The sequence below is a fragment of the Larimichthys crocea genome, unplaced genomic scaffold, assembly GCF_000972845.2.
Source record: "Larimichthys crocea isolate SSNF unplaced genomic scaffold, L_crocea_2.0 scaffold82, whole genome shotgun sequence".
NCBI classification, from domain to species: domain Eukaryota; kingdom Metazoa; phylum Chordata; class Actinopteri; family Sciaenidae; genus Larimichthys; species Larimichthys crocea.
Window position 1 is genome coordinate 124,311 of NW_020860793.1, and position 13,852 is coordinate 138,162.

Genomic DNA, 13,852 nt, shown 5'->3' on the forward strand with positions numbered 1-13,852 from the left:
GATGGTGCACTTCTACACCCTCCATCATTGAGTCCATCCTCACTCCCTCCGTCACCATCTGGTACGCTGCTGCCACTGACCTCCAGGGCCTTGAGACCTGCAGGAAAGGTTGTATTTGTATATTTGTGTGTGTATATATATATATATATATATATATATATATATTATATATATATAATATATATAATATATATATAATATTTTTAATTTTTAATAATTTATATTTAGAGAATGTTTCTCATGCAATTATCGACACCAGAACAAATTCCTTGTATATGTAAAATCATACCTGGCAATAAAGCTTTTTCTGATTTCTGATTCTGATAACATGTAACAACAAATCTTACACAGACTGATGACTCTTTAATAATACTGTTATCCTTCTCATCTGTCATTTACCTTTTTTACTAACTTATTGTCAGAGTTCATACAGTTAAATCTGCTGGTTGTTTATCAACTATTCTCTCTTTGTCGGCTTTTAGAGAAACGAGGAAACAGGAAGAAACAAATCCAGACCGAGACCAGACAAGACAAGAGCATAGCATAGGCTGTGTGAATCCATTCATTTCAAAAGGTAAATGAATGTATTATTTCATTGATCAGTAAGTACTATTAATAGTAATACGTTATTGTCAGAATTGGTTGTTTATTAACTATTGTCTCTTCTTGTAAGGAAACAAATCCAGACCCAGATTGGACGAGACAAGAGATGAGCAAAGGCTGTGTATGCTGTGTGAACCCATTGATTTCAGAAGGTAAACACATATTTGTCGATATTATAATAATTATTACAGTACAGGACGCATTGTTAATCATCTTCTATAAAAAGACAAATATATATTCTTTCAGGTTATTATCAGAATTCTTGTACAGTGAATAATTTCTCTGTTTATTAAGTATTGTCTCTCTTTATCCATCATTTGTCCTTTAGAGAGAGGAGAGGAAACCAGGAAGAAACAAATCCAGACCGAGACAGACCAGACGAGAGACAAGCAGAGGACGCCTCCCAGTTCAGAAGTAAAAATATACTGATTCTATGTTTTTATCAGATGTTTTATATCAACTCAATTGGATAGTGTCACATACTGTATATTCCTCACCAAAAAAAAACATACAAACGATGCCCAGAATTCACAGTAGAGAAGAATTTATTGAAACTTCTCACCAAAAGAGAGCATGTGAAAAACAAAAATAAATACCCGAGAACAGCAGTACCAGTAGAATATGTGGTGTAATTATGAAAATAAGTCAGTGTATTCGTATACTTTTTATATATCTGCAGTCAAGCTCACTTTCTGTCGTGAGAAAAGATGAGCCAAAAACAGTGTCCAACAGCAGAAACTCTTTTCATTGACAAAACCTGTGATTGATGATCCTGTTTCCAAAAATAAAAGAAGAAAAAAAAATACTCAACAAATGTAAACATAACAGAAAATCCAAACTGTATCTGAATATTAGCTTCATGTTTTAATGACAGATGTCAGGGGAGTGTTAAAACATGGCTGAGTTCACTTTACTCACAACTCCATCAGAAGGAGGAAATTAGTTTTCTTTCAAATTAAAGTATCAATTAACATTTTGTCAGCACTTGATGAATGAAACCATTGAATTGATTATTTGAATTTAACAAACCTAACCCTGTTTGTTTCTGTCTGCGCACAGAAAAAATGATTTCCTCCAAAATAAGAGCATACAGAACATTAAACAAGTGGTACAGAAAAACAACGTAGCATATAAACTGTTTTTTTGCCTCGTCCACACTTCACATCTGTGAGCCAAACTGTATTTTAAGATTTATCTTTACTTCTGAGAGCTAAAACGTCTCAGATATTAAAATAAAATTACAAAAAAAAATTAAAATTGTATTTATTTATTTTTGGTCTGGTTTAAACAAATTTGAACAAAAAACTGTTTAAAAAAATGTAGATTAATGGGAAGTGTGTTTTGTGTGTTCTGTTCTTTGCTGTTCCTTCTCATGAACAGATGCTGCATGTGGGAGGCACAGTAAGTTCAATACAATACATAATCAATAATCAATACCACAGCAGCAAACCCCCTCAAAAAACTAAACTCTAAAATATAACATTTCATCTAAAATCACTTTTTGTCCCACAAGCAATTGCAAAAAACATGAATTCAATAATCTTCAAATCATAAAAAACATCACAAACACAAAAAGTGTTCAATATAAATAATCTTATTTTGTGTGTATGAATCATAAACATCTCATCCAAAGAGCCCTCCTCCACAGTTAGACCATGTTGTGTGTCATTACCTTGTAATATGTGAGCAACCAGCAGGATATGTTTAAATACTGTAGATGAATGCGTTACATGTTTAAGCTGAACACTTCTAACATGGAAAATCCCTCCTTATGAAAGACCACCAAACGATAACAAATGCTGCAAAATCAGAAATGTTTGACTGATTAACGAGGAAGAACTGATTCTTTGAGTTTCTTTTCTAAAAACTGAAAAAAAGATGAAGATCCCACAACGAGTGACATCAAACTGAAGTCTGTCAGAGTTCAAAGTGTCCGTTCACCTGGATTATGTATAAAAGTCACACTCTAGAATGTCATTTGCAGCTGTTGTAACAACTACAAGAACAGATTAAAAGCTACAAGGCACCCTAATGAAATCCTTATAATGTCATTATTGTCACCAGCAAGTTTTCCCTCCATGTATGTCTGCACCATGCTCCTATACATGTTTATCTTTGGCAAAGAAGCAGAACATGATTTTATTTAATAGTCTATGTAATAGAAAAGGAGAAAAGGTGAATTTGACTCCATTGTTGAAGGCTATGAGTCCACCAGGAGCTCCTCTCTACATCCCTGCTCTTTGTGATTCTTTAATTCATTTATTTATAACTGCTTATCCTTTATATTACATTAAATTACATTATGTAACATGATGACGCTCGTTATTCCTGCTGATTAGGTAATGTCTGTAAATTCATAACAATTTCTTGAGAGAAAGAACTTTATAGTTTAATACAAATCACAGAGGAAAATCAAGTGAGTTCAACTTGAAGACTTGCTACGTTTGTGAGTATTTTACTCATGTGCATGGGTAAACTAAAACGCATGCAATAGTGTCCATAATTAAATGCATAATAATTATTTTCTATATCAGTGATGAAGGAAAAGTTCCTGGCAGACTTTTGTGTGGTCACATGTAGGTTCTTTTTTTCCCCCAGAAAAGTTGATTTATTTTCTCATCGAGAGACTAAAAATCAAACAACACATTGTTTTTTCCCCAATAGTCTTTTTGAATGGACTTTGTCTTGTGCAGCCTGCAGATACCTCCTGCTTATCACTGTCATAAAGTAAAGTGGTGCTGGCAGGTTTAAACAAATGTCCAATGTCAAGACAGGCTGACTGCGCTTGTGTAAAGATGTGACCTGTTTTATGTTTTGTGATGAGAGAATGTGTGGGTGGTGAGAGGGTTCAGACTTTGGTGATCGTTTCCTGCTGCTGCTGCTGCTGCTGCTGTGGCGGCAGCTGATTGTCGTCTTCGTCGTCGTCAACGCTCAGGTCCAACCTCAGGTTGTCCAGAGTCTGACGAATCGTCAGAGTCTCTTTGCGCCTGTTAGAGAGGCAGAGACGAGGTGTTTGAGTGTGTGCCAGAAAAATGACAGAACTGTGTGTATTTTGTGGAATTTAAACAACACTACTGGTAACTAGAATGACCAGTCTGATGCTTCCGTGTTACCAAATGATGACTCCATATAATTTGTGTGTTACAGTATGTACTTTGTCTGCAGGTGTTGGTCCAGCAGCTGCCTCTGCAGCCGGCTGCTCGTCTCCCTCTCCTCGGCCAGCTCTCTCTGGGTGTGGCGGTACTGCGCCTCCCTCCGGCTCGCCTCCTCTTCCGTCTCGTTCAGCTGACGCTTCAGAGAGCGGATCCTCTGGGTCATCTGCAGGACCAATCACAGAATGGCGGTTAGTTTGGACACGGGATTGGATGACGACATATTAACACCTCAAGGTGCTCGCTGACAGACAAACACTCAGCATTTACTTTAGTGTACGTGAGCTAATATGTCCTTATACAAACACACAGCTGTGAACTGTTTGTTAAAGCCTGCTGCAGACCAGATGCCCTTTGGGGTAATGGGAAAGCAAACAGAATGCTAAAAAGGGAAACACTTCAAAAAGACATTTCTTTACAGGATAGAAATGTCCTAAAATGGGAATGCTCTCATGCTGATATAAATAAAACTCAAAAAGGCCAGGAAGATCAAATTCATTCCAAAGTGATACATTAAAAAAAAGAAGATATCATCTATCAAAAATGACACTGAAGACACTTCAAAAGATTCACTTGGCTTCCAAAGTCATACAAACACGAGAGAAAACAATGCTGTGTGTGTGTGTGTGTGTGTGTGTGTGTGTGTGTGTGTGTTACCAGGTCTTTCTGTTCAGTAGCTATCCTGTGCTCCTCTTCCATCTGGTCGCTCAGCTCGTTGATCCTCCTCTCCAGTTTGCTGATGGTGTTTGTCAGGACAGATTTGTTCCTGCACAGAAGACAAACACATCAGTCATCAGCTCCATGTACCATACACAGCCTGTACTGCTACTGACATGTTCATATCCCTGCTAACTGTTTTGCACACCACACTGCTGTTGTGCAGATTTTGGATGTGTTTTTCTATCCCACACAGTCGACGACACTTCGTCGATTCAGACTTTTGAAAACTGCTTGAGGTAAGTAATCCATTACACTCAACAATGATACACTACAGTGTGTGTGGTGTTTGATAATGCAGTTTAAGTGCAGATTAATGTCAGTCTAAAAGTCTCAAAACTTCTGTGATCAGGAATCCTTGATACATGATTTGTATTTAATCGATCTAAAACTAAAACTACTAATCTATTATCACGCACCAGTAAACATGTGAATGTCTTTAATCCTTCAGTAAAACAACACAGGTCACATCAGAATCTTTAAAAAATTTAAATCCAAGTCCAACTGGTTCGCCTTGATGTGGTTTTAACAGTGCACATAAGACTAAAGGAGCTGTACTTGTTGAGTGCCAACAGAATGTTTCAATAAATTGCACTTACTCTATGTAGGGCAGTAGATTCTTACATTTTTGGTTTGGTTCAAAATAATTCTGGCTCTGCCTTTGTGTAGTTGGCTTCATTAGTGTGAAAGCTGTCCATCAAACTCGGGCATGTGAGTTTTTTTCCTGATACATGAAAAGCCATTCAATACAGAAGTGTGTCGAGTGTGTGTCCGACGTATTAAAGAGTGAGCGACCGCACAGAAACTATGCTCCCATAATATCATAATACAAGTCTGTTTCTTGTACCAAATATGTGAACAGTCTCTGAGATTAATGCTCATAATAAAGTATTTTTTCATGTGATTATGGTAGTGGTGATAAAGCGGGATGGCAGTCAATTAGTCTATAAATCTAAATAATCCAGACCTACAGGCGTGACCAGGACCTGTATGATATGTAACATAGATAGGAAAGCTTCAAGAACAACATGTTCTTTAACAAGAAAAAGACACATGACTGACCTCTCCTCGGTCCTCAGAGTGTTTTCTAGCTCTTTGACTTTGCTCTCCGTCCTGGAGATGACGTCCTCCTGAACTCTATTGCTCTGAAGCTCCTCCACCTCCAGACGCAGCTCACGCAGCTAGAGACAAACAGGCAGATTCATATTAGACAATAGGTCGAACGAGCAGTCTGCTCACTTTTCTTTTATTCTTCTATTGTGAGGTATTAACATACTTAAAAGTATATTTTTTTTAAACCATGTTTGTGATTTTAAGTAATCTGATTCTATGTGGATATACAGATTTGTTTATTTTTCACCTACGTAAGCTTCTAACAGACAAATCTTTGTATATGTCTCCATTCCACAGTTTAACCACCAGAGGGCAATGACAAGTTCATTTTTACGCCGTCAAATGTCCCGCTTGCTCACAGTTTCATAACAATCGAATGTAAGTTATCAAAAATGTTTCTTTGTCATGCTAAATGAACAGGAAACACAGTACCTGTCTCTCCATGGTGGCCTTTTCAGTTTCCAACAGCTCGTTCAGATCTTTCTCCTGAAGAAGCTTCAGCTGTATCTGCTCAGTCTGACAGCAAGCACAGAAATGTCTTAATGAATCCTAATGAGTCTAATACATATGATGGATCAAATATACCTGAACGTTTTTAAAGTCCTGTAAATGAATAAAAGTAATTAACTTGCTGTCTCCGCTGTGTTTACCTGTTCAATAGCTCTCTTGTGTTTGGCGGCCCATCTCTGTTCGCTGTCGTGCAGCTCCTCCAGATCACTCTCCAGGTCGATCATCTTCTCCTGAGAGAAGAAGAGTTCAGGAAGGATAAGTCATCGAAATCAAACGACTACACCAAACTTTTTCTCAGACAGCTCTGATCTGAGGTCAGTCCTCACCGTGGCGACCTCCTGCAGTCTCATCAGCAGAGCACACTCAGGTTGTTTAGAAACGGGACAGATTAAGTATCTTCAGAAATAGCGACACGATGAATATTTGGGATTATGGAATTAGCACGCTGATTGCTAAACAGGATTAGCATAATTAATGCCTCATTAACCCCGAACTCTGATGGTTTTTGCATGAAAGATTAATGCGAGTGGACAGCTCTGTTTGAATCATGAGGTCACGTATGCAAACACACTGTGGATACTGTCTGATCTACAGCTGGAGTTCACTTCAAGGATGAAACATTCAGAGAATCGGAAAGATTTGAGACTTTTTAAATTCACCCGGAAAAATAATTTTAAAAAAAGCTTAGTTAGCAGTCTGAAATCCCACACAGGTTGATATTACAATAATGTCCTCCATATAATTGTGTTGATGCTGTTCATAGCTGAGATTTATTTTGATATTTAATGCATTTAAAGGACAGATTTATCCTTTACATACATTAATTTGCAATAAAAATGACCCCAGAAGCTAATGTGAATTAATCCGCAGCTGAAAATAGTCTGCAATAAATGTCCTATATCTTCCTGTATGAGTAGTAATAGATAAAAAAATACCCATTTGTTCAGAAAATTTAATTAAATTGAAACAAACTATATATTTGCGAGCAGTTTTTAAGGATTTACATCTTTAGGAGGAACCAATGGGCTGAGAGCCACAAACAGAGAAGTCAGAAAGTGTTTTGAGACATCAAATGATTTCAAATGGTTACCTGAGCCTGTTTGACTTGTTTCATCAGGTCTTCCTTGGCCTGTTTGGTGGTCTGCAGCTCCATGTGGAGGTCATCCACCATCCTCTCCGCCTGCTTACACTGCAGCTGTATCCTCTCTCTCAGCTGGATCTCCTCCTCCAGCGTCTGCTCCTTGTCAATCAGCTTCCCAGAGACCTGCGCACGCAAACACACACACAGATTCTGATCCTGCATTCATACCAGAGGTCTCCTCGTCTTTTATTAGAAATCAAAGTACTGGACGTACCTCTCCCTGCAGTCTGCTGACGAGGGCCTGCAGTCTCTGCACCTCCTGCTCCTTCTCCAGCAGAGACTCCTCCAGCTCGTCCACCCTCTGCTGGCTGTCATCGCGCAGCTTCTGCTGCAGGCTGAGCTCCGCTGAAGCCTGCGTGGACGCCTGCAGGGCATCACCCAGCTGCAAACACACACACAAAACTTTCTGTATACATACAAACATCTGTGATTATGTGATGACAACTTGAAATGAACGTCAGCTCAGAGAGCGGAGCGGAGTTATATTAAGGACTTATTTGAACCTCTTTATGGTGACCTGAGGCAGTTTTGACATGATGTTAAGAAGCTGATAACCAGCCTGCAGAAAATAATAAAAACATCTACAGAAGTACAGAATCAAAAATATTTCTTTACATTATGTTTTTCTTTTACAGCGAATATCTGAGGAAAGTTTCCTGTAAAGGTGTCTGTGTGTCTGTACCTCTGTCTCCAGTCTGAGGATGGTGCTGTGGAGGTCCGATGTCTTCTTGTCTCTGGTGTCTCTGTCGACCTCTAGCTCCTCCAGCTGTCTCTCTGTCCTCCACAACTTCTCAGACAGAGTCTGGGCGTGCTGCGTCTGCTTCTCCAGGTTCTCCTGAACACAACACAACACACAGAGTTCAGAGTTCTGTTTCCTCATATAGCATGTGTGTCTTACTGTCAGACAGACCGCAGTGATTTACCTATTATCTATGGATTATTAGTGATAGTGTTAATATTAATTTCCAATTGGACACAAATGGCTCCCTGCATTTGAGAAAATATCAAAATTCTCTTGTCAGTTTGATATCGTTTTTATTGAAACCTTGTTTTCTTTTGATTGTTGTCTTGTCCTTTCCTCTCTTATGAGAACACTTTGTCATGGTCAAATAAAATAGATTCATCAACTGGTAAATATTACAAAAAAGTCGGCTCAGGTCTACTGTATCACTTTAGCTAAGTGAGAAGTTAAACCACTAGAGATGAGCAAAAACAAGATTTCCAGGGAGTGTTACTCTTCAAAACAATGTTACCATATTAGCTGTCCATCGTGTTTTGGATAAACCAAAGGATTGAGTATTCCTTTATGGGTGGAGAATTCTAATTCTAATCAGTGAAAAAGCCACTTGATTATCTGATTATCTGATGCATTTCTGCAACTCTCAATAAAGGGAGAATTCTTCCAAAGCTCGATGATGGTCTTCATTGAACAGAAAGAATATATTTCTCCATCTGCTGTAATCTTCAAAAACTTTGCAGTGGTGAATTCTAACTTTTAGTCTAAATTATTGTTACTTGGCTTTAGTCACAAAAAAGCAGCTGTACACTGAGTTGTGCATTTAAATTTTCCATGTTATCACACGAGGACCTAAAGGATTACTCTAATGTAGAAATCAACATCAGCGTATTTATGCATCCATCCATCCTAGTTCTTGACTTCAGTTGCTACTCAGTGTACCTCAGCGTCCTGGATCCTGTTTTTGAGGGACTGCTCGAGAAAATTGAAGGCGTACTCTTGAGTGTTGGCCTCCACCATCACCTCCCGGGCATCCTTCACCTCAATCTGCACAGTAAAAGAAAACAGTTAATTATGCAACCACATGGATAGCAAGAGTAATAGTTCATCCATCCACTGATCCATCCATGTGCTCACACCTCCATCTCTCTGTATTTCTCGGCCATTGATTGATGCTCTCTATCCATCTCTATCATCTGCTCTCTCATCCTCTTCAACTCATTGGTCAGCTGAGTGTTGGTCCTTAGCAGGTCTTCGTTGTTCACCAGCAGACCGCGCATCTCAAACCTTCACAGGGAGACATCCATCAGTCAGACTCACACAAGATTTACAATGAAATGGAAGGAGCGAAGCCAAGGAACGAGATGAGTCGAAGAGTAACTTAAAACCAACTCAGAACTGTTGACCTTTGGTGGTTGAAGTTCTCACGGTGCAGAGGACATGTACTGAGGGTGTGGTCGGTACAGTGTGACATCAAGTGTAGGTGTGGTTACAGGTGCAAAAAGGCTTGGAATTCATTAAGAAATGTGTTTCACCTCAGTGTTGAGTTACTCCTAAAATTAAAACTTAAAGCGTGAACAACTTAATACAAATTCTTCAAGCGGTAACGTAAAGCTGAAAAACTTTAGCTGAGTTAAAGGTTTCGAATCTGGAGCACACAACCACACCCACCAGTGATGTCACAGTGTACTGTCCACGCCCTGAGTCCGGCTTAACATCACTGCAGCGAGGTGAATAGTTAATGATACCAAAGATGGAGAACAGCGAGAATGATAGCCAATAGAAAGAAAGAAAGTGAAAGAACATCATGTCTGACCTGATCTGGTTCCTCTCCTTCTCCATCTCCACACTTTCTGCCTCCAGGAACTGGTTACGCTACAGAGAACACACACACCGTCAAAATACTGTTTTCTTTTCTAGAATGTCGACAGCTGTGACACATGCATGAATTCAGATCCCCAAACCTTTAAAGCAGACAATGTCTAGCAGACATTTTGGCTCAAGTACTCAAGTACAAGCCAAGATGATCTTCATTGTTAGCTCCAATCCCAACATGACTTCTTACAATATAGCTACATATGTTTGAATCCCAATGAATCAGATGACTCCTACCTTCTGGCAGGTGTCCAGCTGTTTGGTCAACTCCTCTATGTAGTCTTTTTTATTAGGGCCCCCCAGAGTGGCAGAGCGCATACTGTAGTGGGTGGACACCACCTGTGGCAACAAAGAATATGTATTCAAACAGGGAAAAACATATATAGCGGCATGTGATGATAGCGTGTGTCATCTGTGTGTGTGCGTGTGTGTGTGTATAAGTAAACATACAGGGTTGTTGAGCTCAGTCCTCCTCTTCACCAGACTGTCATAGGCGGAGAATCGGTGCCGTGGGGAGGCAAGGGTAGGCGTGGGCAGGCACACTGGACTGGTGCTGCGGCTGTTGAAGCTGTACAGGTTCATCTCTGAGGTGGCAGGAGAGAGTCCACCCTGGAGGAGGGGGAGGGGGGGGGCACAGAAGAGGGTCAGTATCCCTCTGCAAATGATGCAAATCCCCCTTTGCTTTTTCACTGGATCTACTGTATGCATGTATGCATTTCAAACACCGGCCTTGACTATTTCACTCAAAATTGAGAAATTAAGACAAATAAAATAATCTATAAAGATACAGAAACAAGAAACCAAATGACAAACCTTGAAGTCAGACATTCGGTGCATGGGGTTGTACTCCATGGAGGTGGTTGTGGTGGTGTAAGGACTGTTGAACACTCTGGGAGGGCTGTCAACAACACCCATCTGTAAAGAAACAACACAACAGTGGTATCATATTTGTTGTTAATAATAAAAATCAAAAAAACAAATCAATCAATCAAAAAGCTCTTAGACATGATTATTACAAAACAGGAATATGTTAAAGGCAGATAAATAGCTGCACTAATAGGACATTTATTACTTTAATATATAAGATATAATTGTATTACAGTGATAAAATTGGATGTTAATTATAATGTTTATTCATTTGTAACTTGAAAGGTGTGTATATTGATTAGATTCAATTCAGTGCACACAATTCAGAGTTTCTCAACCATATTTAGGCAAATATTTTGTTGTTAGATGACTTCATAATTATAGGATTTTAAAAATGTGGTAAAAAGGCAGAAGAAGTTGAGAAATTTTGGTATAATATAGTCTTGTGTCAGGTCATCCGGACAGCCAATAAGAAACCTTAAATCTGTTTTTTGTCCAGGAGATGGCGCTGTTCAAAAATTGGAAATGAAATAAGACATTTATCACTTCAACAGGATTCTGACTTTATAACCTGTAAATGACAAAGTTTTAGATGTTGACTTCTTATTGAGTCCTAACAGTCTTTTAGTGACTTTTTTCAAGCATGCAACATTTTGCAGACATAATAAGATTACTGCACTAGAATAAAGGACAATGACACTATTTACTGCATAAGCAGATTTTTTTCACTTGTTTTAAGAAAAATAAGAATGTGAGCGTTTCGATAATAAAGAATAAGAATAATAATAAGAATATAATAATAATAAAAAAATGAAGATTTTTGCAGTGCATAGACATTAAGAGACCATTGAGCTGTGGTTTGTCCAGGAGATGGCACTGTTTAATAACTTGTTCTGTGTTTGTGGAGTAATAGCATCTTATTATCATATAAATTAATCTCCTTTTTCTGATTCACAGACAAACAGAGTCTGTGATTTGTGTCACCCACCCTGTCAGACATATTGTCCCAGTCCCGCGAGGTCAGGGACTCCAGGGACCCTCTGTAGTGGTTCATCCCCAGCCGGGTGGTCTCCCATCGGGCCAGCCTGGGTCCATTTTCCCCCACCAACCCGCCGCCTCCCGGACCATCTGCATCCCTGCCGCTCACCCCGTTGGTCCTCATGTCGTTGTTGAGGAACAGCTGATATTTGGGGTTCTGGGTGGTTGTCACGGCTCGTGGTGTGGAGGGTTCCTCCTCTGATGGGCTGTCAGGGTGCTTGTTTGAATCAAATTCAGACTCCTGAAGGAGAAAGGAAGAAGAAGGGATGACAAACATGTAAGAAACATAAAAACACATGCTACTGGATCAGCAGAAGCAGAAAAGAATCACAAAAAATGTGATAGGGATGAATTCACTGAGCATGTGCTGGTGTTGTCAGTGATTGACAGCAGACAGAAGATGAATATGTTGTGAAAAAGGTTGAAGAAAAAGTTGCAAAAAAAGGGTGGTGCAAAAAAAAAAAAGAACAGATGCAGTACTATTTCACACAATGATTTCATTTTGTTGGGACAAAAAAAATTCATCAAGGTGCTAACTTCTTTTCTGGCCACTAGGAAGCAGAATTCCACGACAAGCTGGCAAACACACAGTGCTGACACACAGGTAATATCAGCTTAGAAGGTTTTAAGGTTTTAAGCTCAAATTTAGCCACCAACTGAGAATTTCTTTGACTCTTTAGCTGCTAAATGCTCAAATGTATTCAATGTTTCTAAGACGTCCATCATCATCATCCATCATTTTGGCACGATGGATGGTTCTAAGACCCAAGAGCCTAGGTCGATATTGCAGATGTTGACCCAGGATCCAAAACTAAATAGATTAAAACTTCAGACTGTGTTTTCTCAATACCATAATGTTTCGCAATCACATTGTGTTTGGCAGCGCAGACCGACACATTTATTTAGACCACAAAGTTCAGCTTCGTTTGATTGGAATTGATTTGGGACTTATGAGTCATTTTCATTTGAAGACTTACTTGTAAGAAACAAAACAATGCCTTGTTTTACCTTTACACATACTACTGTACACAATATGCTGCAATAAGCTGCTGGGCTATCACTACTTAGCAAGCAAATAATCAGACAGAAACAAGCAAACAGAACGCAAAAATGCACAAAAGTTTCATCTATCCCACATTCTATCATGCAGCAAAAATCATAGTCATAGCATCAAAAGGTTGTTATTTTAGTCCATGGGAAGCTCAGTTACAAGAAAAGAATCAAAGAGAAGAATGAGAAGTAAACCTGTCAGTCAGTTTGAGGCGATATTGATTAGTACAATTGAAGACCACGTGCTTTAGAATTGCGCCATGGTTTCATGCTTTTGAGTCACCGTGCAGATTCGAGATCGACGCTTTAATCATGCATTTAAAAAACCTGCAGTGCCACGCCAAGACGGCATGTCTTCATGCAGAGTAGATGCAGCCTTATCATTCCATGCAAGCCCATCGAAATGGTCAGCCAGGAGTTTTTTTTCTCTTTGCTTACCGATCCCATGCCGGAGTCAGCCACTGAGTCTCTACCAGACTCCGTGATTTGAGTTTGGCTCCTTGGTTTTGAATCAGTCTTCTCCACGCTGCCTCCTACTGGACAATCAATTCTTGCAGTGATCTGACTAGTTTGGGTGTCTCTTGACTCCTTGATGTCGGGAACGTCACTAATCTCTTGGCTGACGCTGCTTGGTGTGGATGGACAAGACTTGGATTTTGGAGTCTCGAGAGCTTCTATGGAAGCAGACTTTTCAACTTTTGCTGTTCCAGAAGAGGGGCTCTGTGGGGATCCAGAAGAAGAGACGTGATTCGGACCAGAGAATTTATTGATCAGGTCTTTGATGCTGCCGGCTCGATGCAGGTTTGAACTGCGGGACAGGCCTGCAGATGGTTTCTTTTGACTGGCCCTCCATGAGTATTCTGCCTCTTCTTTGTTGGTGGTCTGGTGCAGACTAAGTGGTGAGTGGAAGGACGAGGACTTGGGTGCGTGCTGAAAGAGGTGAAAATATCCCCAAAGCACTGTTAACTGGAAGTCTAAGCAGAATATGTACAAGCTTTGGGGTGCGTGGTATGTCAGGCAATATAAATTTACCGTACAGTTTAGATCATG

General features: G+C 39.6%; 1 protein-coding gene and 1 long non-coding RNA gene across 2 annotated transcripts in view; one reads left to right on the plus strand and one right to left on the minus strand.

The window, feature by feature from the left end:
* LOC113745489 (uncharacterized) lies at positions 1 to 575 on the plus strand. Its single transcript, XR_003462158.1, has 2 exons — positions 1 to 108; positions 483 to 575. It is a non-coding gene; the product is annotated as an uncharacterized LOC113745489 (long non-coding RNA).
* Positions 576 to 1,123: 548 nt separating this feature from the next.
* The window catches only part of LOC104917814 (cingulin-like protein 1), a 56,977-nt gene continuing 44,248 nt past the window's right edge, over positions 1,124 to 13,852 (minus strand). The window contains exons 7-23 of the mRNA XM_027277034.1: positions 13,241 to 13,732; positions 11,703 to 11,993; positions 10,661 to 10,762; positions 10,298 to 10,456; positions 10,085 to 10,186; positions 9,789 to 9,847; positions 9,112 to 9,259; positions 8,915 to 9,019; positions 7,919 to 8,071; positions 7,451 to 7,618; positions 7,186 to 7,359; positions 6,236 to 6,325; positions 6,018 to 6,101; positions 5,535 to 5,653; positions 4,413 to 4,521; positions 3,758 to 3,921; positions 1,124 to 3,590 (exon numbers count right to left, since the gene is read on the minus strand). Of these exons, the coding sequence (XP_027132835.1) occupies positions 3,452 to 3,590; positions 3,758 to 3,921; positions 4,413 to 4,521; positions 5,535 to 5,653; positions 6,018 to 6,101; positions 6,236 to 6,325; positions 7,186 to 7,359; positions 7,451 to 7,618; positions 7,919 to 8,071; positions 8,915 to 9,019; positions 9,112 to 9,259; positions 9,789 to 9,847; positions 10,085 to 10,186; positions 10,298 to 10,456; positions 10,661 to 10,762; positions 11,703 to 11,993; positions 13,241 to 13,732 (2,658 nt within the window). The 3' untranslated portion in view covers positions 1,124 to 3,451. The remainder of the gene's footprint in view (positions 3,591 to 3,757; positions 3,922 to 4,412; positions 4,522 to 5,534; positions 5,654 to 6,017; positions 6,102 to 6,235; positions 6,326 to 7,185; positions 7,360 to 7,450; positions 7,619 to 7,918; positions 8,072 to 8,914; positions 9,020 to 9,111; positions 9,260 to 9,788; positions 9,848 to 10,084; positions 10,187 to 10,297; positions 10,457 to 10,660; positions 10,763 to 11,702; positions 11,994 to 13,240; positions 13,733 to 13,852) is intronic.